The sequence below is a fragment of the Anolis sagrei genome, chromosome 2 (genome assembly GCF_037176765.1).
Source record: "Anolis sagrei isolate rAnoSag1 chromosome 2, rAnoSag1.mat, whole genome shotgun sequence".
Classification (NCBI taxonomy): Eukaryota; Metazoa; Chordata; class Lepidosauria; order Squamata; family Dactyloidae; genus Anolis; species Anolis sagrei.
In genome coordinates, this window is record NC_090022.1 from 170,047,979 (window position 1) to 170,075,116 (window position 27,138).

At 47.6% G+C, this 27,138-nt stretch overlaps 2 protein-coding genes across 2 annotated transcripts in view; both read right to left on the reverse strand.

The window, feature by feature from the left end:
• The window catches only part of LOC137096102 (uncharacterized), a 234,386-nt gene that overhangs the window by 143,395 nt on the left and 63,853 nt on the right, over window positions 1–27,138 (reverse strand). The window lies entirely within an intron of this gene.
• The window catches only part of SYDE1 (synapse defective Rho GTPase homolog 1), a 43,743-nt gene continuing 21,449 nt past the window's right edge, over window positions 4,845–27,138 (reverse strand). Inside the window, exons 6-8 of the mRNA XM_067464097.1 lie at window positions 20,291–20,451; window positions 18,252–18,480; window positions 4,845–7,887 (exon numbers count right to left, since the gene is read on the reverse strand). Of these exons, the coding sequence (XP_067320198.1) occupies window positions 7,451–7,887; window positions 18,252–18,480; window positions 20,291–20,451 (827 nt within the window). The 3' untranslated portion in view covers window positions 4,845–7,450. The remainder of the gene's footprint in view (window positions 7,888–18,251; window positions 18,481–20,290; window positions 20,452–27,138) is intronic.

Sequence of the window (27,138 nt, forward strand, 5' to 3'; positions counted from 1 at the left end):
CATCTGTCAAGTAAGAAAATTAGGTATCACCTTAAAGTGTGGGGAGGCTAAATTAACTGATTTATGAGGCCATAAAGAAGACTCCAGCAAAGCATTCTAGCGGGGAAGCATGCGGGGAATGCGGAAGTGCTTCATCGGCGTTACAGATGGACGATGAAAGCGACAGCTCCCCTGGCGGCCAGAAAAAGTTAAATAGCCTCCGTGTATGTCTGTATATGTTTCTATGTCAAAAATTGGCATTGAATGTTTGCCATATATGTGTACACTGTAATCCGCCCTGAGTCCCCTGCGGGGTGAGAAGGGCGGAATATAAATACTGTAAATAAATAAATAAAGCTCCTTTCTGTACATATTCATGAGTGAAGAGGAAGACAGAAAGTGAGAGGCACCAATAATCAGGTTTATATCTTCACAAATATTTTAATTGTCCATGAGGACATACACATTATTTTTTTTTACAAAGGCCCACATCCTCCGTACCATGTTGCTCCATTATATGCCCTAAGGATTTAGAGCTGCTTCCTCATTCACTGAAACTGCTAGCTGAAAATGGCACTGCAAGTAGAAAGGTAGGCACAAATACTAAGAATTGCAAGACTTCTTTATCAATCAGAAGAGGTACAAGAGGTACATATGTAAAATGGTGCTAGAACTTCCCCTAGAGATACTGAGGATCGTTATGATATATGGACCCAAATCATTGTTGCTGATAACGTGTTGTCACTGCTGAACCAGTTCATGTGGTAGAACACATGACACACTATCACACATTATTCTTTGTCTGCTACTTGTAGCACCGAGAGAAACATCACTTGTGCAGATGCTACGAAGTCTGTAGATGAAGGGCTAGAAGGCATGATCATCAAGTTTGCAGACGACACCAAATTGGGAGGGATAGCCAATAGTCCAGAGGACAGGAGCAGGATTCAAAACGATCTTGACAGATTAGAGAGATGGGCCAAAACTAACAAAATGAAGTTCAGCAGTGACAAATGCAAGATACTCCACTTTGGCAGGAAAAACGAAATGCAAAGATACAAAATGGGGGACAATGCCTGGCTTAAGAGCAGTACGTGTGAAAAAGATCTTGGAGTCCTCGTGGACAACCAGTTAAACATGAGCCAACAATGTGATGTGGCAGCAAAAAAAGCCAATGGGATTTTGGCCTGCATCAATAGGAGCATAGTGTCTAGATCTAGTGAAGTAATGCTACCCCTCTATTCTGCCTTGTTAGATCACACCTGGAATATTGTGTCCAATTCTGGGCACCACAATTCAAGAGAGATATTGACAAGCTGGAATGTGTCCAGAGGAGGGCGACTAAAATGATCAAGGGTCTGAAGACCAAGCCCTATGAGGAGCAGCTTAAGGAGCTGGGCATGTTTAGCCTGAAGAAGAGAAGGCTGAGAGGAGATATGATAGCCATGTACAAATATGTGAGAGGAAGCCACAGGGAGGAGGGAGCAAGCTTGTTTTCTGCTTCCTTGGAGACTAGGACATGGAACAATGGCTTCAAACTACAAGAGAGGAGATTCCATCTGAACATGAGGAAGAACTTCCTGACTGTGAGAGCCGTTCAGCAGTGGAACTCTCTGCCCCAGAGTGTGGTGGAGGCTCCTTCTTTGGAAGCTTTTAAACAGGGGCTGGATGGCCATCTGTCAGGGGTGATTTGAATGCAATATTCCTGCTTCTTGGCAGGGGGTTGGACTGGATGGCCCATGAGGTCGCTTCCAACTCTTTGATTCTATGAATCTGTGACAGAGGACACTGGAACCTAGTTATTTCTTCAATATGCAGAGATGGAGAAAGATATCTTTGGGGGCCTCCATCTCCCTTATAGACATGGATGCTGAGGCATCTGTAGAGTTAACTCAACCAAATGCTGCCTATTGCAGAGATTTGTGAGTTTGGTCTCTTGAGAAACACTTCCCTACTTAAAGCAAAAATGTTAGTGGTACAGCAGAGCTCAGAAAGATAATGCCGATTTATTCTAACTCGTTGGATTGAGATGACAGCAGAAAGCTGCCATTCATCACCTGGAGAATTCCCTCCTCCAAAAAGGATGGAAACCACACAAACTAATCCAAGATCTGGGTTGTTGTAGGTTTTTTCGGGCTATATGGCCATGGTCTAGAGCAGTGGTTCTCAACCTTCCTAATGCCGCAACCCCTTCATACAGTTCTTCATGTTGTGGTGACCCCCAACCACAACATTATTTTCATTGCCACTTCATAACTGTTATTTTACTACTGTTATGAATCGTCATGTAAACTATCTGATCTGCAGGATGTATTTTCATTCACCGGACTAAATTTGGCACAAATACTCAATATGCCCAAATCTGAATACTGGTGGGGTTGGGTGAGGGGCGTTGTGATACTGAGTTTATCATTTGGGAGTTGCAGTTGCTGGGATTTATAGTTCACTTACAATGAAAAAGCATTCTGAACTCCACCAATGACAGAATTGAACCAAACTTGGCACACAGAACTCCCATGACCAACAGAAAACACTGGGATGGTCTGGTGGACATTGACCTTGAGTTTTGGAGTTGTAGTTCACCTACATCCAGAGAGCACTGTGGACTCAAACAATGATGGATCTGGACCAAACTTGGCACAAATACTCAATATGCCCAAATGTTAACATTGGTGGAATTTGGGGAAAATAGACTTGACATTTGGGAGTTGTAATTGCTGGAATTTATAGTTCACCTACAATCAAAGAGCATTTTGAATCCCACCAACAATAGAATTGGGCCAAACATCCCACATAGACCAGCAAAATGTAGTGTTTTCTGATGATCTTTGCTGACCCCTCTGACACCTCTTCACGACCCTGCCCGACCCCCAGGTTGAGAAATACTAGTCTAGAGGCATTCTCTCCTGACGTTTCACCTGCATCTATGGCAAGCATCCTCAGAGGTAGTGAGGTCTGTTGGAACAACAACCCAGTGATTCCGGCCATGAAAGCGTTCGACAATACATTAATCCAAGATCTGCTCCTGAGCAGATGCGATGGCAAGAGGGAGACGGGCCAAACGGCACTCAACACACAGATGTATGTAAACAGGAGCCCAACAGTCCATTTTTGTACAGGAAAAAACACCCTGAGAGGAGGGACTGAGCTGCAGGAAGTATATATTATAACTCTTCCCACTTCTATACACACTGTCGTGCGTGGCTTCCAACATTCAGTGCACTGAAAGAGCAGGCTTAGAGTGAAGCATTCTTGGGGCTGTTTCTAGAAGCAGCTTTTCCTATCCAAAAAAGGGTGCCATTATGCTATCTTCATACATGAATGTCACCTGTAATTAGCCCTTCTCTACAACATCGAAAACTTACACATTTTCTTCCACCATGCTGAGAAAAAAAACAAAACAATATAGTATATTAGGTTCTTGTAGGTTTTTTCGGGCTATAGAGCCATGTTCTAGAGGCATTTCTCCTGACGTTTCGCCTGCATCTATGGCAAGCATCCTCAGAGGTAGTGAGGGTGCTTGCCATAGATGCAGGCGAAACGTCAGGAGAAATGCCTCTAGAACATGGCCCTATAGCCCGAAAAAACCTACAAGAACCTAGTAATTCCAGCCATGAAAGCCTTCGACAATACAATATAGTATATTTCTTCACATAGTTGCTTTGCTGTTGGGCCAATTGCTCAGATGAGCAGAAGTGTTCTTGCAACAGTTTGGCAGCAAACTGTGGCTTGCTCCTGACACTCTGTGCATCATTATTTGTTCTCTGTAGACCTAACTGTCCCACAACAGGCATTTTGAAACTGAACATCCCTTACTCAGAAAAACCCAAAAATTACCACCTAGGTGGTTGACAGAGTCTTACCTGGATGGTAAGTCTCGTGCGCCAACTGCGACCGTACCTCGGGAAGGCGGATCTGGCCAAAGTGGCCCACGCCTTAGTCACCTCTAGACTGGATTACTGCAATGCACTCTATGTGGGGCTGCCCTTGAAAACGGCCTGGAAATTTCAGATGATCCAACGGGCGGCAGCCAGGTTGTTAACTGGGGCTCCTTACAGGGAGCGGTGAACCCTCCTGTTCAAGGAGCTCCACTGGCTGCCATTAATTTACCAGACCCAATTCAAGGTGCAGGTGCTTACCTACAAAGCCCTGAACGGTTTGGGACCAGCCTACCTGCGTGACCCCATCTCCATATACAAACCCACACGATCCCTTCGATCATCCGGAGAGGCCCTGCTCTTGATCCCACCAGCATCACAGGCGCGGTTGGTGGGGACGAGAGAGAGAGCCTTTTCAGTGGTGGCCCCTCGACTCTGGAACTCACTCCCTAAAGACAGCAGACAGGCCCCAACTTTGGCAGTCTTCAGGAGGAGCTGTTCCAGTGTGCCTTCCCGGAATAATGATCCCATAGCACTTTGTCCTCCAAAGCACTTTACATTTCTTTAGGTCTGCTCGTATGCCCTTCCGCAAACACCACCATCTCCTTTTCGTCTCTGTCCTATCATTATTTCCAATTTTAACTGTACATTTGGCCTCCCTACTGTTTTTAATTGTGTGTTGTCTTATTGATAATGTTTATATTTTTATAGCTGAAAATGGTTTGGTGGGCATTGGCCTTGAGTTTGGGAGTTGTAGTTCACCTACATCCAGACATCACTGTGGACTCAAACAATGATGGATCTGGACCAAACTCTACACCAGGGGTTCTCAAACTAAGGCCCGAGGGCCGGATACGGCCCTCCAAGGTCATTTACCCGGCCCTTGCTTAAGGTCAGCTTAAGTCTGAAACAATTGAAAGCACACAACAATAACAACAACAACAACAATCCTATCTCATCAGCCAAAAGCAGGCCCACACTTCCCACTGAAATACTAATAAGTTTATATTTGTTAACATGGTTCTTCATTTTAATTATTGCATTGTTTTTAAGTGTTTTTGCACTACAAATAAGATACGTGCAGTGTGCAAAGGAATTCATTCATGCTTTTTCAAATTATAATCTGGCCCTCTAACAATTTGAGGGACTGTGACCTGGCCCCAGGGGTGGCTAACCCATTAAGCAAAGTAAGCATTCGCAGTATAGTTGGTTTTGCCCAGGAGCGCTTTTGAGGCGCTCTTGGGGGAAAATAGACCTTGACATATGCGAGTTGTAGTTACTGGGATGTACAGTTCACCTACAATCAAAGAGCATTCTGAACTCCACCAATGATGGAATTGAACCAAATATGGCACACAGAACTCCCACAACGAACAGAAAATATATATCAGTGATTTGGGGGGGGGGGGGGGGGAGAGGCGCCAAAATGCTCTTTGCTTATCGTTGAAAATTACCTAGGGCCACCTCTGCCTGACCCTCTCTTTAAAAAGTTTGAGGACCCCTGCTCGACACGAATACTCATATGCCCAAATTTGAACACTGGGGGAGTTTGGTGAAAATAGAAACTTGACATTTGGGAGTTGTAGTTGCTGGGATTTATAGTTTACCTACAATCAAAGAGCATTCTGAATGCCACCAACGATAGAATTGGGCCAAACCTCCCACACAGAACCCCCATGTGGGCCACAGCAACGCGTGGCAGGGGACGGCTAGTGTATAAATATGTGAGAGTCATAGGGAGGAGGGAATGAATTTGTTTTTTGCTGCCCTGGAGACTAATACGCGGAGCAATGGTTTCAAACTACAAAAAAGGAGATTCCATCTGAACATTAGGAAGAACTTCCTGACTGTGAGAGCCGTTCAGCAGTGGAACTGCATCAATAGGAGCATAGTGTCTAGATCTAAGGAAGTAATGCTACCCCTCTATTCCGCTTTGGTTAGACCACACCTGGAATATTGTGTCCAGTTCTGGGCACCACAATTCAAGAGAGATATTGACAAGCTGGAATGTGTCCAGAGGAGGGCGACTAAAATGATCAAGGGTCTGGAGAACAAGCCCTATGAGGAGTGGCTTAAGGATCTGGGCATGTTTAGCTTGAAGAAGAGAAGACTGGGAGGAGATATGATAGCCATGTATAAATATGTGAGAGGAAGCCACAGAGAGGAGGGAGCAAGCTTGTTTTCTGCTTCCTTGCAGACTAGGACGCAGAACAATGGCTTCAAACTACAAGAAAGTAGATTCCATATGAACATTAGGAAGAACTTCCTGACTATGAGAGCCGTTCAGCAGTGGAACTCTCTGCCCTGGAGTGTGGTGGAAGCTCCTTCTTTGGAAGCTTTTAAGCAGAGTCTGGATGGTCATCTGTCAGGGGTGCTTTGAATGCAATATTCCTGCGTCTTGGTAGGGGGTTGGATTGGATGGCCCATGAGGTCTCTTCCAACTCTTTGATTCTATGATTCTATGAAGGGTTTTGTGGGCAGTGTCCTTTGGTTTTGGAGTTGTAGTTCACCTACATCCAAAGATGACTGTGGACTGAAACAATGATGGATCTGGACCAAACTCTACAAGAATACTCAATATGCCCAAATGTGAACACTGGTGGAGTTTAGGGGAAATAGACCTTGACATTTAGGAGTTGTTATTGCTGGGATTTATAGTTCACCTACAATCACAGAGCATTCTGAACACCACCAATGATAGAATTGGGCCAAACCTCCCACACTGAACCCCCATGTGGGCCACAGCAACGCGTGGCAGGGGACGGCTGATAGTTCACCTACAATCAAAGAGCATTCTGAACCCCACCAAGCTTCAAGTTGAGCCTTGGCTTCTCCTAAAACTGGGACCTGCCTACCTTTTTAGAGGAGTGTTTTTGAAGGCTCCAATGCTTGGTCTGAGAGCAGCCATTTTAACTTTCTAGGAGCAGCTGGACTTTGTCATAGGAAATATGGGCCCAGATCCCACTGCTGACCACAATGCTATTGCTCCCAGATAAGATCACCAGAGGCTCACCCAACAGAATGAAGCCCCACTGAAACCCTCTGGCCCAGGGTCCCCTTCGGTGGTGAAAGCATGAGCTATGAGCCATCGAAACTGCAGCTCCAGACCTTGTCTCACCAAGTTGTTCAGGGTTAGCCAAGACAACATGAGTTCGGTCTATAATAAGGGAAGATAAGAGTACTGTGCTACACTCAAAGGTTGTTGAAGTGCTCTGAATGATTAGGAAAGTGTGCTACATAAATAATACTTATTCGATATCATCTTTTCAAGCAAATTAATGAAAACACCAATTGCTTCCTTTCTTCCTTGGAAGTACGTGAAGATAGATACAAGCCACCGGGGTTGGAAATCATCCCTCCGTCCTCAATGGCTGCACCCTGAGAGCCATCCAGCGATGGCACTCACCCTGGCTCTTCATCCCTGGGCAAGGAAACCGTAACACGACAATAGGAACAAAAATAAGGTCTGCTCACTGGGTTCAAAGAGCCAGGAACAGAGAGAATACTGATAAGGACTCAAGCTGAAGCCTGCCTGAGTTTGGCAAAGAAAAGAAGTGGCACTGCAGAGCGTCCTTCTATCCTATGGGGAGGGCTCACAGGCAGACATTGATTTGCTTGGAGAGTTCTCGCTCTAGGTCCAAAATGAGGGCATCAAAATCCTTCAGATTGAGCCGAGGGTTGAAGGGGGCTTCTGGCTCCTCCACCAAGGCGAAGTCGCCCACAAAGACGGTCCGGCTGTGGTGTGCCAGGCCCTCCCGCAGTGCCGCCTCCTCCTTCCTCTCCTCCTCATTGTCACTCTCGCTCCCGGCCACCTCATCGTAGTCGGTGTCACCAGCTCCCAGCTTGGGTCCTGCCAAGAACTGCTGGCCACATATGCTCCAGTCCCCAGCGTAGCGGTTGCTAGGAGGGCTTTCCAGGCCTCGAGGGCGGCTCCGGGCCACAACAGTGGTCTGCAGCAGTGGCAGAGTCATAGGGGGACGGCACTGGCGTTGGGGCAAGGGGGGCTCTTCCTCATTCTTCCTGCGGGGAGCTGGGAAAAAAGGAAAACACATTAAGCAGGTGGACTGAGCAAAGCATAGAAAATTGTGATGGGGGTATTGGGGTAACGATACAAAAGGTTTGCTAGGGTAGACCCTCTTTCACTCAGACTCAGCCCCCCCCCCCCTGAATCAAACTCAGCCCTCCCCCCCGAATCGAAATCCTGGTTACGGGCCTGGGCTGGACAGCCCTTTGTCAGGAGGGCTTTGATTATGTTTTCTTGCCCTGGTGAAGGGAGTTGTACTGGATGGCCTTAAGGCAGCACTTCTAATGTGGGAAGTCAAGACCCCGAGGGGGGGGGGGTCGCCAGGGGGGTGTCAGAAGGGTCACCAAAAACACAGTATTTTCTTTTGGTCATGGAAGTTCTGTGTGGGATGTTTGGCCCAATTCCATCGTTGGTGGGGTTCAGAGTGCTCCTTGATTGTAGGTGAACTATAAATCCCAATAACCACAACTCCCAAATGTCAAAGTCTATTTTCCCCAAACTCCATCTGTGTTTATATTTGGGCATATTGAGTATTTGTACCAAGTTTGTTGCAGATCCATCATTATTTGAGTTCACAGCACTCTCTAGATCAGTGTTTCTCAACCTGGGGGTCGGGACCCCTGAGGGGGTCGCAAGGGGGTGTCAGAGGGGTCACTGAAGAGCATCAGAAAACACTATTTTCTGTTGGTCATGGGGAGTTCTGTGTGGGAAATTTGGCCCAATTGTACCTTTGGTGGGGTTCAGAATGCTCTTTGATTGTAGTTGAACTAGAAATCCCAGCAACTACAACTCCCAAATGTCAAGGTCTATTTTCCCCAAACTCCACCAGTGTTCACATTTTGGCATATTGAGGATCCATGCCAAGTTTGGTCGAGATCCATCATTGTTTGAGTCCACAATGCTCTCTAGATGTAGGTGAACTACAACTCCAAAACTCAAGGTCAATGTCCACCAAACCCTTCCAGTATTTTCTGTTGGACGCGGGTGTTCTGTGTGCCAAGTTTGGCTCAATTCCATCATTAGTGGAGTTAAGAATTCTCTTTGATTGTAGGTGAACTATAAATCCCAGCAACTACTTCACCTAAATGACAAAATCAACCCTCCCCCAAACCCACCAGCATTCAAATGTTGGTGTATCAGATATTAGTGCCAAATTTGGTCCAGTGAATGAAAATACAGCCTGTATATCAGATATTTACATTACGATTCAAAACAGGAGCAAAATTACAGTTATGAAGTAGCAACTAAAATAATGTTGTGGTTGGGGGGTCACCATGACATGAGGAACTGTATTAAAGGGTCGCGGCATCAGGAAGGTTGAGAAGCACTGCTCTAGATATAGGTGAACTACAACTCCAAAACTCAAGGTCAAGGCCTACCAAACCCTTTTAGTGTTTTCTGTTGGTCAGGGGAGTCCTGTGTGCCAAGTTTGGTTCAATTGCATCGTTGGTAGAGTTCAGAATGCTCTTTGATTATAGGTGAACTATAAATCCCAGCAATTACACCTCCCAAATGACAAAATCATAGTTCTTGAGTGATGGTCACTCCTTGGGTTATGAGACGTTTTGTTGCCCAATTTGGTGTGATTTCGTTCATTGGTTCTTTTGTTTTTAAGGTACTCATTATGATAAATAAAAATGTAATGTTCGTTTGTGGGATTAACATAACCCAAAAACGTCTGGGCGAATTGACACCAAATTTGGACACAATACTACTATCAGGCCAACAAGTGACCATCACTAACAAAAACACTGAAAAACACAGCGGAAGAGGCTTAAAAGTCAAAAAATAGAAAATACATTGTAATGCATGTGCATAACCACATATATGTGGACAAAAAGAGAGTCTTCAACCTCAGCAAGATGGAGTGGATGAGGGATTGGAGGACATCCAACCCCAAATTGGGAAAGAAGTCGTCCAGGAATACCTGGCCGCTCTTAATGAGTTCAAGTCCCCAGGGCCAGATCAACTACACCCCAGAGTATTGAAGGAACTAGCGGAAGTCATTTCGGAACCATTGGCAACCATCTTTGAGAGTTCTTGGAGAACGGGAGAAGTTCCAGCAGATTGGAGGAGGGCCAATGTGGTCCCAATCTTCAAGAAGGGAAAAAAGGACGACCCAAACAACTACCGTCCGGTCAGCCTCACGTCGATACCGGGCAAGATTCTGGAAAAGATTGTTAAGGAAGTGGTCTGCAAACACTTAGAAACAAATGCAGTCATCGCTAATAGTCAACATGGATTTATCAAAAACAAGTCATGCCAGACTAATCTGATCTCTTTCTTCGATAGAGCTACAAGCTGGGTAGATGCGGGGAATGCCGTGGTATGGTGGCTGGCAGCAAAACGCTATGCTGCTCAGCCAAAAATCTTAATCTGGAGGGATCCTGAGCCTCCCCCTCGCCCACCACCCGCAAATCGAGGGGTGAGAGGAATCTCAAGCTCCGGACCCCCGACAGAGGGGAGGAGAGTCGAAAGAGCCACGAAAAGCCGGAAAAAGCGGAGAGGGAGAAGGGAGAAGGAAACACCCGCCGCCATCTTACCCCGGCCTACCTTGCGGCCTACTCAGCACTGCGGCTTGGTCTACATCGCCGGCGCCGCCTGGATCCCGGGCCTGGCAGGACAGACCGCTGTCGCCGCCGCTAGCCCCATCCCCATCGCCACTGCTGGCGGGGCGACCGTCATTGGAGCGGCTGGACCGCCGCCATTACCGGACGGTCGGAGCGCCGTTGCCGCCGGCCGCCGAAAGGTGAGGTCGGGGGCTGCCGCCGAATCACTGCCGCCGAATCACTCCGCTGCCGGGAGAGAAGCCGAGTGCTGCTCGGCCAGACCACCGGACCGCCGCGGGATTGCTGCCGCCGCCAAGTCACCGCCGGCAGCCGGCAGCTGAGGGGGAAGGCTGAACACGGCTGAACACGGCCCGGCCGCCGCCGGACCAACGCCGCCGTCGAACCACCCCATCGCCACCCCACCGCCGGCAGCCGAGGGGAGAGGCCGAGCGCGGCCTGGCCCAGCCGGACCGCGTCGCCGCCGCCGAGCCACCGCCACTGCAGGCGGCTGGGGGAAGAGACCTGGCGCTGCTTGCCGCGGGTGGAGAAGCCGAACGCAGGGCCGCCACCGCTGAGTGACCGCCGCCGCCGGACCGCTGTATCGCTACACCGCCGGTCGCTGGGTGGGGAGGCCGGGCGCTCCCCGGCCTCCACAGCCGCTACTGGTAGGACAGTGCCGGCGCCGAGCCGCGGCTGGGCCGGGAGGCTGTTTTCCACCGTCAGGCGAGTCCGGGGGGCTGTTTCCACCTTCGGGCGAGTCCGCCCCTGCTCTCCATCTTCAGGCGGACCCGCCCCTGCCCTCCTTCGTCAAGCGAATCCACCCCTGCCCTCCATCTGCAAGCGAGTCCACCCCGCCGACATAGAGGCCAGGATCCTAGAGGAGCCGCCCGGTGAGGATCATCGTGTGCCGGGCAAGTCCGCCCCCACCTTCCAGCTTTAGGCGAGTTTTCCATCCTTGGGCGAATCCGCCCTGCAGGCACGGAGACACGGAGACCGGGTCCCTGGGGAACCACCCCGGTAGAGATCAACGTGTGTTGCCTGGCCCATTGCTGACTGGCCTCATCGTGCCTCCTACAGGGGCCTGACCATTGTGTAGAACCACCTATGTGTAGACCGGCTCTCTCGCTGAGCAAGAGTGTTGACTGTCTATCTGTGCTGCCCCACCTCCGAGTTACCAACTCCGGAAGCCCATCCGCTGGCTTACAATCCGTCTAGATACTCTGGGGTCATAGCAATATTTAATTAATTACCACCATTACCACCCATAATAGGGAGTTGTATAATACCAACCAGTCCATTCCTGGCAGTCATTGTTGTCATCTGCCATCTGTAATAGGATAGAGCACTTAGGCGCCTGCCATCGATTGCCAGATTGCACCAGCACTTACGCCCCTTCCCCGTCCCTCTGTGCCGCACTTTATTATCACTAAGTATAGCACTTTAGACCTAGCACTTTATTGAGATCTGCACTTTATTAATGTGCCTTTAGACCTTGCACTTTGTTAATGTGCCTTTATGAATGTGTGCTGCTGCTAACTAATTACGATCATTACGATTACTGACGAATTGCTCCCAATCCTAAGCACTTTATGAACTGTCCCATTGTAGTAGTCGGAACATCAATTACCATCTGTATTGCTGCTACCCATGTGGTCCCCTGCCCCCATTTGTGTATTGTTCCTGTTGCTTTTTTGTAGCGGAGGGGGCAGAAGGGGTGGTGTTCTGGAGCCTATGATTGAAGATGTGGTGGGGAGGGGGGAGGAGGGGGAGAGGGGATGTTGGCAAGAACCTATAAGCCTAACAACAAGTGTAGGAGAAAGGGATCGTATGGCTCGGAACTGCGGCATGGAGGGAGGGAGGTGTTCCACTAGCCGAGGGGCCCCCATAGAGGTCGTGGTGGGAAGGAGGAGATGCGGGAGAAGGAGACCTCGAATTCGGCTCAATTCGGACCGCTTATCTAAATTAACTATTCCCAATCGGTCTCCGAAGGTAAATTGGTGTAACCAGGTGAGCGGGCCCTCTGGCTTGAAGGTGGTGTTGTTGAACGCCAGGTCTGTCAACGGAAAGACATCTTGGATCCAGGATTTAATCCTGGAGGAGCGGGCAGATCTGGCGTGCATCACGGAGACCTGGTTGGATGAAGCGGGGGGCGTAAACCTCTCCCAGCTCTGTCCTCCAGGTTTCTCCGTGCAACACCAACCAAGAGCCGGAGGACGGGGAGGCGGTGTCGCAGTGGTCTATAGAGATTCCATCCATCTAACCAGGAGCCCCATCCCGCAGACCACAAATTTTGAATGCGTCCACCTGAGGGTGGGTGACCGGGACAGAATAGGGATTCTGCTAGTGTACCGTCCACCTCGCTGCACTACAGTCTCCCTACCTGAGCTAGCGGGGGTGGTCTCGAGCCTGGCGGTGGAGTCCCAACGGCTTCTTGTGCTGGGGGACTTCAACATCCACGCCGAGGCAACCCTCACAGGTGCGGCTCAGGACTTCATGTCCGCCATGGCAACCATGGGGCTGTCCCAACGAATAACTGGCCCCACCCACTGTGCTGGACACACATTGGACTTGGTTTTCTGTCAGGGATGGGAGCAGGGTGGCGGTGTGGAGGAGTTGTCTATCTCTCCGTTGCCATGGTCCGACCACTTCCTGATTAGATTTAGGCTCACTGCGCCCCCTAACCTCCGCAAGGGTGGAGGACCCATTAGGATGGTCCGCCCCAGGAGGCTAATGGATCCGAGTGGATTCCTGACGGCTCTTGGGGAGTTTCCCGCCGCCGCGGTAGGTGATCATGTCGAGGCCTTGGTCGCTCTCTGGAATGGGGAGATGACCAGGGCTATTGACAAGATCGCTCCGGAACGTCCCCTCTCGAGTAACCGAGCTAAACCAGCCCCTTGGTTTACTGAGGAGCTGGCAGCGATGAAGCGAAAGAAGAGGGTTCTAGAGAGCGTGTGGCGCTCAGACCCAAGCGAGCCAAACCGAACACGGTTTGTGTCCTTTTTAAGGGCATATGCCGCGGCAATAAAAGCCGCAAAGAAAACTTTCTTTGCGGCCACTATTGCGTCTGCAAAAAACCGTCCAGCGGAGTTGTTTCGGGTGGTCAGAGGTCTTTTAACTCCCCCGACTTCAGGTGGGAGCCCTGACAACTCGGCAGCGCGCTGTGAAGCATTTGCTCGGTTCTTTGCAGACAAAGTCGCTTTGATCCGCTCTGGGCTGGACGCCACATTAGATGCAGTCTCTGTGGATGTGACACAAGCACCTGCTTGTCCGATTTTGTTGGATTCTTTTCAGTTTGTGAAACCCGAGGATGTGGACAAGATACTTGGAGGAATGAGACCCACCACGTCCATCCTAGACCCCTGCCCATCCTGGCTTCTGAAGGAGGCCAGAGGGGGATTGGCCGAGTGGGTAACGGTGGTGGTTAATGCCTCCCTTCGGGAAGGCAAGATTCCAGCGAGCCTAAAACAGGCTGTTGTAAAGCCGCTGTTGAAGAAACCATCACTCGACCCCACTAAATTGGACAACTTTCGGCCTGTTTCCAATCTTCCCTTCTTGGGCAAAGTCATGGAAAGCGTGGTGGCCTCACAACTCCAGGTATTCTTGAGAGACATGGATAATCTGGATCCGGCACAGTCTGGTTTCAGACCGGGACATGGTACCGAGACGGTCTTGGTCGCCTTAGTGGATGATCTGCGCCGGGAGCTAGACAGGGGGAGTGTGTCCCTGTTGGTGCTCCTGGACCTCTCAGTGGCCTTCGATACCGTCGACCACGGTATTCTTCTGGGGCGCCTTGCAGAGATGGGTCTTGGGGGCACTGCTTTGCAGTGGCTCCGGTCATTTCTGGAGGGTCGTACTCAGAAGGTGTTGCTGGGGGACTCCTGTTCAGCGCCACAGCCGTTGATCTGTGGCGTTCCTCAGGGTTCCATCTTGTCCCCCTTGCTGTTTAACATCTACATGAAGCCGCTGGGTGAGATCATCCGGAGTTTCGGGGTGCGGTGTCACCTGTACGCAGATGATGTCCAACTCTGTCACTCCTTCCCACCTGCTACTAAGGAGGCCGTCGAAGTCCTGAACCGGTGCCTGGCCGCTGTAATGGTCTGGATGAGGGCGAACAAACTGAAACTAAATCCAGACAAGACAGAGGTACTCCTGGTCAGTCGCAAGGCCGAACAGGGTATAGGGTTACAGCCTGTGCTGGACGGGGTCGCACTCCCCTTGAAGGCGCAGGTTCGCAGCTTGGGTGTGACCCTGGACTCATCGCTGAGCCTGGAGCCTCAGGTTTCAGCGGTGACCAGGGGAGCATTTGCACAGCTTAGGCTCGTGCGCCAGCTGCGCCCGTATCTTGGGAAGTCTGACTTGGCCACGGTGGTACACGCTTTGGTGACATCCCGCCTCGACTACTGCAACGCTCTCTACGTGGGGCTGCCCTTGAAGACGGCCCGGAAGCTTCAGCTAGTCCAACGCGCGGCAGCCATGTTGTTAACGGGAGCAGGACGCAGAGAGCATACAACGCCCCTGCTGTCCCAGCTCCACTGGCTGCCGATCCGCTACCGGGCCCAATTTAAGGTGCTGGTGTTAGCCTACAAAGCCCTAAACGGTTCCGGCCCAAAATACCTTGCAGACCGCATCTCGGCCTATGAGCCCACGAGGGCCTTGAGATCATCCGGGGAGGCCCTTCTCTCGGTCCCGCCTGCCTCACAGGCACGCCTGGCGGGGACGAGAGAGCGGGCCTTCTCGGTGGTGGCCCCCCGGCTGTGGAACACCCTCCCTGTTGAAGTTAGACAGGCGCCCTCCTTGATGGCCTTTCGTAGGGGCCTGAAAACATGGCTCTTCGAGCAGGCCTTCAACTGAGTGTATCTTGAAACGACACTGGAATGAACTAGGACTATGAATTTTGGCTATGACCCCAGGACTTGACGAAGCGGATTTTTAGTATAAGTATATGTTATGTTTGTATTGTCTGGTTTGTATTGTCTTGATTTATTGTACACTGTCCTTTTTTGTTGCTGTTCACCGCCCCGAGTCGCCCTCGGGCTGAGAGGGGCGGTCAATAAATGCAAAAAATAAATAAATAAATAATAATAAATGTAGCATACCTGGATTTCAGTAAGGCCTTCGACAAGGTCCCCCATGACCTTCTGGCAAGGAAACTAGTCCAATGTGGGCTAGGCAAAACTACGGTGAGGTGGATCTGTAATTGGTTAAGTGGACGAACACAGAGAGTGCTCACTAATGCTTCCTCTTCATCTTGGAAAGAAGTGACGAGCGGAGTGCCGCAGGGCTCCGTCCTGGGCCCGGTCCTGTTCAACATCTTTATTAATGACTTAGATGAAGGGCTAGAAGGCATGATCATCAAGTTTGCAGACGACACCAAATTGGGAGGGATAGCCAATAGTCCAGAGGACAGGAGCAGAATTCAAAACGATCTTGACAGATTAGAGAGATGGGCCAAAACTAACAAAATGAAGTTCAACAGTGACAAATGCAAGATACTCCACTTTGGCAGAAAAAATGAAATGCAAAGATACAGAATGGGGGACGCCTGGCTCGAGAGCAGTACGTGTGAAAAAGATCTTGGAGTCCTCGTGGACAACAAGTTAAACATGAGCCAACAATGTGATGTGGCGGCAAAAAAAGCCAATGGGATTTTGGCCTGCATCAATAGAAGCATAGTGTCTAGATCTAAGGAAGTAATGCTGCCCCTCTATTCTGCTTTGGTTAGACCACATCTGGAATATTGTGTCCAATTCTGGGCACCACAATTCAAGAGAGATGTTGACAAGCTGGAAAGTGTCCAGAGGAGGGCGACTAAAATGATCAAGGGTCTGGAGAACAAGCCCTATGAGGAGCGGCTTAGGGAACTGGGCATGTTTAGCCTGAAGAAGAGAAGGCTGAGAGGAGATATGATAGCCATGTATAAATATGTGAGAGGAAGCCACAGGGAGGAGGGAGCAAGCTTGTTTTCTGCTTCCTTGGAGACTAGGACGCGGAACAATGGCTTCAAACTACAAGAGAGGAGATTCCATCTGAACATTAGGAAGAACTTCCTGACTGTGAGAGCCGTTCAGCGGTGGAACTCTCTGCCCCGGAGTGTGGTGGAGGCTCCTTCTTTGGAAGCTTTTAAGCAGAGGCTGGATGGCCATTTGTCAGGGGTGATTTGAATGCAATATTCCTGCTTCTTGGCAGGGGGTTGGACTGGATGGCCCATGAGGTCTCTTCCAACTCTATGATTCTATGATTCTATATTCACATATACACACATATATACACATATACACAGACACAAAACACATATACACAGACTGGGCCACAGCAACACATGGCAGGGGATGGCTAGTAATCAAATAAAAACATTGAGTGCCTTCTGAGCTGTGGGAGAAAGCCTCCTCTGGGCAGCCATTGCTTGTTAGGGTAGCAGGCCACTCTCACTCTCTTGCCTCCCACCACCCTGTCCTCTGGGGTCACTCACTTGGCCTGAGAAAAATGTATGATATCACAAAGGACTACCACCTCACCCGTCTCATAGGAAACCTGCTACAAAACAGGAGCTTTTTTGTTGAGTTTCAGGGCCAGAGAAGCGGATGGCGGAAACAGAAGAACGGCCTGCCTCAGGGGAGCGTGCTCGCTCCATCAGTGTTCAACATTTACACAAATTACCAACCACTGCCAGAAGGGACAGAGAGTTCCATCTATGCTGATGATCGTGCCATTACCGCTCAAGCAGGGAGCTTTGAGATGGTAGAACAGAAGCTCTCCGAAGCTCTAGGTGCTCTTACTGTCTTTTACAGGGAAAACCAACTGATCCCTAATCCATCTAAAACACAGACAGGTGCCTTTCACCTTAAGAACAGACAAGCATCTCGAGCTCTGAGGATCACCTGGGAAGGAATCCCACTGGAGCATTGCAGCGCACCCAAATACCTGGGAGTCACTCTGGACCATGCTCTGACCTACAAGAAGCACTACCTGAACATCAAGCAAAAAGTGGGTGCTAGAAACAATATCATACGAAAGCTGACTGGCACAACCTGGGGATCACAACCAGACACAGTGAAGACATCTGCCCTTGCGCTATGCTACTCTGCTGCTGAGTACGCATGCCCAGTGTGGAACACATCTCACCACACTAAAACAGTGGATGTGGCTCTTAATGAGACATGCCGCATTATCACAGGGTGTCTGCGCCCTACACCACTGGAGAAATTACACTGCTTAGCCGGTATTGCACCACCTGACATCCGCCGGGAAGTAGCAGCCAATAGTGAAAGGACCAAGGCAGTGACATTTCCAGTTCATCCCTTGTTTGGGTATCAGCCAGCACGTCAACGACTTAAATCAAGAAATAGTTTTCTTAGATTTACAGAGACATTTGCTGGAACACCTCAGCAAGTGAGAGTTCAAAAGTGGCAGGCTCAAACCCAGCACCTCAATCCGTGGGTGATACCAGATGAGAGACTCCCTCCTGGGCACACAGAAGACTGGGCGACTTGGAAGGCGCTGAACAGACTGCGCTCGGGCACCACAAGATGCAGAGCCAATCTTAAGAAATGGGGCTACAAAGTTGAATCCACGACATGCGAGTGCGAAGAAGAGCAAACCACAGACCACCTGCTGCAATGCAACCTGAGCCCTGCCACATGCACAATGGAGGACCTCCTTGCGGCAACACCAGAGGCATTCCAAGTGGCCAGATACTGGTCAAAGGACATTTAATCAACTACCAAACTCACAAATGCTGTATTTTATCTGTTTGTTTGTTTTGTTCTGTTAGAAATGTAATACAATGGTCTGGTTTCTGATGACACGATAAATAATACTCACTTGGCCAAGCCTGAAGTAGGTAATGCAACACTTCAATATGGTTCTTGAAGTCCATGGTGCTGGTGATGGTACGATGCTGCAGGTGGGGGCTGCGGGCCCCTGCCCCTCCTGCTCCTTGGCTCAGCAACACAGGCCCGAAGCACACAGCGAGATTCTGAGCGTTCATGCGGTTTGAGGCATGGAAAGAGGCAACCAGGCTGAGGTGGTCCAGCAGCATGGTCAGGGTAGCCTAAAAAAAATGGAAGCAAGCAACTTGTCTCAGGCCAACCTTTGCCAAATAGGTCTGACTTTGGCCCCAGGTTGGGCCTCATCTCAGAAGAATAGCAGCAAGATCAAGAAAAAATCCTGGTGGTTTGAAGGAAGAAAGGCACCAGAAAATTTGGACCATCACTTTCAACCAGAAAACTGGAAGGACCCAATCCAGTTTGTCATGATTACAAATGATACAATCACCTAAATTTCGGTGCCTGAGGATGAATGGGCATGCAAGCAGCAGCAAGAACAGAGCATATTGCTGTTCTTGTCTGTCCATTCTCCATGGGGGAAGCGAGTGCCATGTTGGAAGGGAATGGCTGCAGTTAAAAGTTTGAGGTTAGAAGGAAAGGGAAGACAGGTACATTGGTCTGGCTTGATAGTTTTATTCTACCCTATGGGGCTAGAGCTGCCAAACAGGATACAGGATGTGATGACTGTAACTTTATCCTGAACAGATTGAGCAGCAGGACAATGTTTCTCAATCTGTTCGGGACAAAGGCCCCTTCCACACAGCTGGATAAAATCCACACTGAACTGGATTATATAGCAGTGCGGACTCAAGATATTGTGGATTATCTGCCTTGATTTTTTTTTGTCGTGTCAGGAGCGACTTGAGAAACTGCAAGTTGCTTCTGGTGTGAAAGAATTGGCCGTCTGCAAGGGCGTTGCCCAGGGGATGCCCAGATGAATTGATGTTTTTATCATCCTTGTGGGAAGCTTCTCTCATGTCCCCGCATGAGAAGCTAGAGCTGATAGAGGGAGCTCATCTGCCTCTCCCTGGATTCGAACCTGAGACCTTCAGTCCTGCCGGCACAGGGGTTTAACCCACTGCGCCACCGGGGGCTCCATCTGCCTTGATATTCTGGATTATATGTGTGAAGGAGTGTGGTTAAAGCTTACTGCCACCTAATCTGTGAGGAAAGCCAGGCAACGATCAATATCGGCTTAGGAGCTATTTTATAAAGGGACTATTAATTACAGAAGGCTTTATTCATTTGATAGCGTAGCGTTTACTGTCCCTGGCTTGACTTTACTTCTTATGCAGGCTGTTTGCCGTGAGAGAATCTGTATTCAGGCAAGGTTTGAGGAAAACAGTAACAAGTTTATTTTAACAGGAGTATAACATGTTTAACTGTTTCTTCACAAGAGGCACAAATCTTGATTGGTTACATTAGTAAGGTTTCATGAGTAATCTCAGGCACAGACTTCAAGAGGTTTCTATAAGCAGATGTAACTCTTCTGGACAACTGTCCTAATAAAACAAATAAGCTAAAAGGCTTATTAACAGAATTGGCTCCCAGCCAAACCTTGATTCTTAACTCAGTTTTATCAGTTTTATTCTTAACTGTAGTTTTATCACTACCGGGTCCTTTTCTGTAACCCCATTGGTCACCAATTAATTCCCTGAATCTCCACCCAGAGACTCAGTCTTCCCAGTAGCTCACCGGCTTACTGACTGACTTTCAAAACAGCTGCCCCGTGAAGAGGCAGTTGGCTCCGCCCCTGTTGCTATGGCAACCCAGCTAACGCCAAGCCACCATCTCCAACAAAATATATTCCTTCATACTTACCATTTATCAGCCACTGTCTAAACAACACATAAACATGAAAATAAAAGTTACACATCGTCACAATATGGCTGTCTGAAAGGACCCAAAATTACAAGAATCCCATTTTGTATTGAGTTTGGCAACCCTAGCCTCATTGAAGATGACAAAGGCAGGAGTATCTGTGAACCAGGAAATGTGGGTCGGAAACCAACATTCTCTGTGTCCAATCCTCACCTTTTCTGCTTCTGGTAAGCAGTCCAGAAGAGCCGTTGTTGTTGAAGCCTCCTTCGCTTCCTGCCCCACAGCCCGATTGGACATGGCTTCCAGCACCACTTGGTAGAGTGGGTTGGTGATGAGAGGAGTGGGTAATTCACGCAAATAGTCTTTCAGGATCCCTGCAAAGATGGAAAGCAGAAAATGCCTTAGTCCTCTCTGAGATCGCCAGCTCCCTGCTCAGTCCTTAATGGAGAGGGCTCTTATCATACTAGTGCAAGGGTCCTCAAACTAAGGCCCGAGGGCCAGATACGGCCCTCCAAGGTCATTTACCCGGCCCTCACCCAGGGTCAACCTACGTCTGAAACGACTTGGAAACACACAACAACAACAGCAGCAGCAACAACAGAAATCTTATCAGTCAAAAGCAGGCCCACACTTCCCATTTAAATATTAATAAGTTTATATTTGTTAAAATTGTTCTTCATTTTGATTACTGTATTGTTTTTAAGGTTTTTTTTTTTGGACTACAAATACGAGGGGTATTTTTTAAGTAAGGTCCGTTTTGTTGTAGACACTAGTAGTTCGCACGCATACCGCAACGAGCGCGTGCGTCGTGTACCGGCATGCCTCGGAAACAACTGTGCTCAGTTTCCGCTCTGTAGCTAACCTGTACAGTTCTGTTCTGTGCTTTAAGACTATCAACTCACCCTCCGCATGTGAGGTTCGCTCAGTGATACGGTTTTTGTCAGCAAGGAACCTGCCTGCTGCAGAAATTCTTCAGATTTGTGAAGTGTACGGTAATACTGTTATGAGTGAAAGCAAAGTGCGTAAGTGGGTATGACAATTCAAAGATGGCCATGACAACGTCCATGGTGAGGACCGCTCCGGTTGCCCTTCTTTGATTACAGTGAACTCTTGGTTATCGGAGCAGGCAGCAAGTTTTTATGAAGAGGGTATTTTAAAATTGGTTCAGAGGTATGATAAGTGTTTGAACAAACTTGGCAACAATGTCAAAAAATAGAGTGAAGTATGTACTTTCTGAAAATAAATTTACTTTTTTGAAATAAACTTTCGTTGTGTACTTATGTTCAAACGGACCTTACTTAAAAAATACCCCTCGTAAAATATGTGCAGTGTGTTGATTCCAGCATGGATATATTGGTACATGGGTGTTCAGGCAGGAGGACTGTGAGGACACATCCCATGCCTTGTCTTTTTGTGGCAAGAGATCTGCTGTCTTTCTACGTGACAGAGAAACTACTATGGAAAGGTGGACAATAATATGATTCTTGAGATGGCCCAGGATGGCTTTGGTGTCTCATTACAGCTGTCCAGCCATAACTCTGTCTGAATCAAGGGAACGGTAGCACACAATTCAAAATGTTCTTTCCTATTTCTGCTAGCATAGTTCAAACCATGAATGTCTCACTTTCACTCCGTCCTCCAAAATATATGGAAAAGGGAAGAACTGGGGCTCAGTCTGGAAGGGAGGCAAGAACTGTTAGCATCATCCAAGTCTGCTCCGTTGGGTAGTCACAAAGGGCAGAGCTTCTCAGTTAGGGAGACACCTAACTGACTTCACAGTTAGAGACACGTTTGGTGTAGTATTGCAAATCCTGCATTCACTCTGCCTCTTAATCATAGGCCGGGTCGAGGTATAGGGTGGCAACCTGTGCTTGATGGGGTTACACTCCCCCTGAAATCACAGGTCCACAGCTTGGGTGTCCTCCTAGATTCAGTGCTGACGCTTGAAGCTCAGGCATCGGTGGTGGCTGGAAGGGCCTTAGCACAACTGAAGCTCGTGCACCAGCTGCGACCATACCTAATGAAGTCGGATTTGGCCATGGTAATCCATGTCTTAGTTACCTCTAGATTGGACTATTGCAATGCGCTCTACATGGGGCTGCCCTTGAAGATGGCCCAGAAACTCCAATTGGTACAACGGGCGGCAGCCAGACTATTAACTGGTGCGAATTACAGAGGGCGGTCAATCCTCCTGTTTAAGGAGCTCCACTGCCTGCCGTTTATTTTCCGGGCCCAATTCAAGATGCAGGTTTTGACCTCATGTAAGCTGCACTGAGTCCCCCTGGGGGAGATGGAGCGGGATATAAATAAAGTTTTATTTATTTATTATTATTTATCATTATTATTAATGTTGCTGCCCAAACCTTTGTGCTTATGCTGCTAAGACTGCATTGTGTTTACATATCAATCTCCTGAACTGCAAACCATTTTCCCACGGAAGGAAAACGCTTGACTGCCGCTGTCTCTAAATCCTGTGGGCCACGGACAGCTGCAAGGACAACATGTCAGAAGAGTTGCTTGGTATTTCTTTTTTTACTCTTCCTCTCTTGTTCTTCCATGAATACACTTTCTGAACATTTTCCTCTACACTGACTCCCAGCCATACAGCAGCTTCTCTCCCACACTCCTGGGTCAATATGCAGGAGCTTTAACTATGAATCAATTTGGCTCTAGAGCAGTGTTTCCCAAACTCTTTGGTCTGCCAGATGTTTTGATCATTGGCCAAGGCGGTTGAAGCTTTTGGGTGTTGAGATGGAGAACTAGAGTTTGGGGATCACTGCTCTAGACTCTCCTACTTACAAAGTACTCCTGTTGGGCTGACAAGGTCCCTTCCTCCATTTCTTCCATGGTTGAAACGCAAAACAACATATTTTCAGATCTTAGAAATCATACTTTTTTGGAGCACTGTTCCCAGAATCCTCCTGGCAGAATTGCCAAATTCTGGAAACTGGTCCAAAAAGTAACTCTAGTTTCACCAAGAAGAAATCGGAAACAGGAAAGTAAATCTCTTGAATTAGCTAGGAGGAAACATGAATCACAGCATCAAATACACAGCTCCACTTCTAATGCCTGGAACAGAATGATAATGGTGATGTTGGGCACCTAACAAAAATATCATTAAAAACACTGACCTTTGATATATTACAGGAAATTCTAAAGATAAAAATTCCTTTTAAACCAGAGGTATTTCTGCTTGGCATAATAGATCAAGATTTAGATAAAAATACTGACAAACTTCTATTCCTTTTAAACATGGCAGCAAGAATTTGTTATGCAAGTTTGGAAAAAAGAAGAGATCCCTAAAGAAGACTGGATGACGAAAATTGCAGACATTAGTAAATGGTCAGCAATCACTAAATATCCCTATCTCTAAGGGCACGAGGCAGGGATGTCCACTTTCTCCCCTGATATTCATTCTGACTCTCGAGCTGCTATTAACAAGCATCAGAAACAACACGGAGTTAAAAGGACTAAGAACCAAGGGATACTCATGTAAGGTCCACGCTTTTGCCGATGATATAGTCTGCTTCGTAGAAGATCCGTTAGATAATACAAACAAATGGTTAATGGAAATAGAAAAATATGGAGAAGTGGCAGGCTTAAAGATAAATAGAGAAAAGACACAAATTATTACAAAAAATATGAACAAGGAGAGAAAAGCAATACTACAAGAAAGAACAGGAATTAAAATTGCCTCAAAAGTAAAATACCTAGGTGTAATAATTGCTCTCTGCAACATCCACTTGATGAAGAATAATTATGAGAAGAAATGGTCAGAAATAAAAGAAAACTACAGAAATGGGAACACTTGAATCTCTCCTTACTGGGGAAAATAGCGGTAATAAAAATGAACATATTACCAGATGTGCTATTTACATTCCAGACGCTTCCGGTACTCAGGTCAAACACATTGTTACAAAAGTGGCAAAAGGACATAATTAAATTCTTGTGGAGAGGTAAAAAACACAGGATAAGTGCCAAATATTTAATTGACGACCAGAAAAGAGGAGGCCTTGCCCTGCCAGAACTTCAACTCTACTATGATGCGGCAGCCTTGACCTGGCTGCGAGACTGGGCAAAATTAGGAAAAAGGAAGATCCTGGCCCCAGAAGGTTACGACATCACCCAGGGTTGGCATGCCTACCTCTGGAGGGAAAAGGGTAGTAGCAGAGGCAGCCCTAGGTAATTTTCAACGGTAAGCAAACAGTATTTTGGCGCCCCACCACCCATCATTGATATATACTTTCTGTTCGTCGTGGAAGTTCTGTGTGCCATATTTGGTTCAATTCCATCATTGGTGGAGTTCAGAATGCTCTTTGATTGTAGGTGAACTATACATCCCAGTAACTACACTTGCCGCACTTGTTCCCTTGCCTGGCCCGCTTTGGGTTCGGAGGGGTGCCTGAAGACCCCGGCGTGTGCACCAAAAGTCACCTCTTCTCCTGACTTTCTCCTCAGCCATTGGGACCAAGAGAGAGAGAGAGAGAGGTGGAGATGCCCACCTTTCCTGAAGGTAGGCACAAAAACAAAGGAGGGAGCGGAGGTGGGAGATACCTCCAGCCGGAGGGGCTCTCTCTCTCTCTCTCTCTCTTGGTCCCAATGGCTGAAGAGAAAGTCAGGAGAAGAGGCAACTTTTGGTGCACACGCCGGGATCTTCAGACACGCCTCCGGACCCGAAGCAGGCCAGACGCGGCAGCTCCGCCCCTTGGCCCACCCGCGGATTGGGGAGAGGAGAGGAGGCGGGTGGAGCACCGGGGGATCGGGAAAGGGAGCTGGTCATGGGGAAGGGATCGAACGCGGAGAACGATTGAGCAGCGGCTCTGCTCGCGCACCCGGTGGCCAGGTGGAGCAGGAACGAGAGGGGCTAGGCGAGGCTCAAGGGCCCGGCCCCTTTGGGAAGAGGATCGCCCGGCACCGAGGCAAGAAAGCAGAGGCTCCCCCCAGACTGCTAGAGCTGTTGTGAGCTGAGGGGGAGCTCCTCAAGTGGCGGTCAAGGGGCATTTACAGAGGCGCCTTTGCGCCCCTGGCAAAAAAAGTGTTCTGCGACCGCTTACTTCGCGTAATGGATGAGCCGCCCCTGCGTAGTAGAGAAAAACTCTTCAGGAACAACCCGATAAGAGCCGCTCTCATCCACACGTGGAGTAAATACAAGAATAAATTGTATCAAAGAACACCTATGTGGTTTTCACCAAATGAGGCCTATCACAAAAGAGAACTACCAAGAAGCATATGGTTGACGTACAACCAATTACTAAAAGTGAGAGGACAAGAAATAAAACTTAAATCATAAGAAGAACTAGCCTCAATAGATCAGACTATTTCTTGGTTTCATTACCACCAGATTAAAGAAAACTACAAGATAGATAGAAAAGTAGGCTTTGAAACGAAGAAAACCTTTTGGGACAAAATACTAGACACTGAAACAAAAATCATAAGGAAAATCTACAATCAACTGTTACTATGGACCACGGAAACCGAATTAATAAAAACTAATATGATAAGTTGGGCAAGGGACATAGGCCGATCCATACCTCTCGCAGATTGGGAAGAGATCTGGCACAGAAAGATAAAATACACATACGCCACGGACCTCAAGGAGAGTTGGTACAAAATCTTTTACAGGTGGTACTTAACACCAGAGACACTTGCAAAGATCTCCAAAAATAAAACTAAAGGCCAATGCTGGAAGTGCGAAAAAGTGAAAGGCAAATTTATGCACGTGTGGTGGAGCTGCAAAAAAATTAAAGGTTACTGGACTCTAATACACAAAACAATAGAAAAAATCCTTAAAATAAAATTTGAGTTAAAACCAGAGGCACTACTATTAGGATTACTGGACAATAAACTAGAAAAGAACGAGGACAAGATCTTTTTCTATTTAATTGCTGCCGCAAGAATGACTCTAGCAAAAAGGTGGAAATCAAAAGAAGTACCAACAATTGAACAATGGACAATAAAAATAATGGATATAATTAATATGGACATACTAACACAAAAAATCTCGCAAAATCACACAAAACCCCAGACAACAGACTGGAAAGCAGTGCTGGAATTTATAAGAGGGGAAAATAAGAATATATATAATGGACTTATAAAAGGAATTCAGGAAATGTATGAAAGAAGAAATCAATATCTGACTCAAGCAAGGGTTCAAAATGTGTGTATGATTATATGTCCGAATAGAGACATTTAGTAATAAGTATATACTATGTATAGATTTAAAAAAATCATACACAAATGTAGAATTGTATGATAGACAAATCACCCTGAGGGAACCTGGAAGTTACACCCCCCCCCATCCTCCTTCCCCCCCCCCTTCCCTCCCCGCCCTCCACATTTCCCATTTAGCCTTCCCTGTGATTTTAATGCAACTTTGTAAAACAAAACCAATAAAAAAAGAAATAGATTGACATACTTAATATCAAAAAACAAAGGAACCCCAATAAAAGAGACGGACTGGACAAAAGTGACAGAATATTTGAAACATAAGAACAGCAGCATAGTGACCTTAAAGTGTGGGGAGGCTAAATTAACTGATGAGGCCATAAAGAAGACTCCAGCAAAGCATTCCAACGGGGAAGCATGCGGGGAATGCGGAAGTCCTTCATCAGCGTCGCAGATGGACGATCAAAGCGACAGCTCCCCTGGCGGCCAGAAAAAGTTAAATAGCCTCTGTGTATGTCTGTACATGTTTGTATGTCAAAATTGGCATTTAATGTTTGCCATATATGTGTACACTGTAATCCGCCCTGAGTCCCCTGCAGGGTGAGAAGGGTGGAATATAAAAGCTGCAAATAATAATAAATAAATAAATATGGAGAGGAAAACAGGAATGATACAAGAATAGAAGAAGGAAAAGGAAGAATCCACATGGAAGATACCTAGGAAATCACAAGTCTTGTATATCTCTTTTTATGATTTTTTCCCTGTTTTTCTATTTTTTCTCTCTTCCCTCTTTCTTTTCCTTCTTTTCCTTTTTCTTTATTTTATGTTCTTTTACTCTTTTCCTACTTTCTCTCTTTGTTATTTCAAAGGTTTTTTTCCTTCTTTTTATGTATACA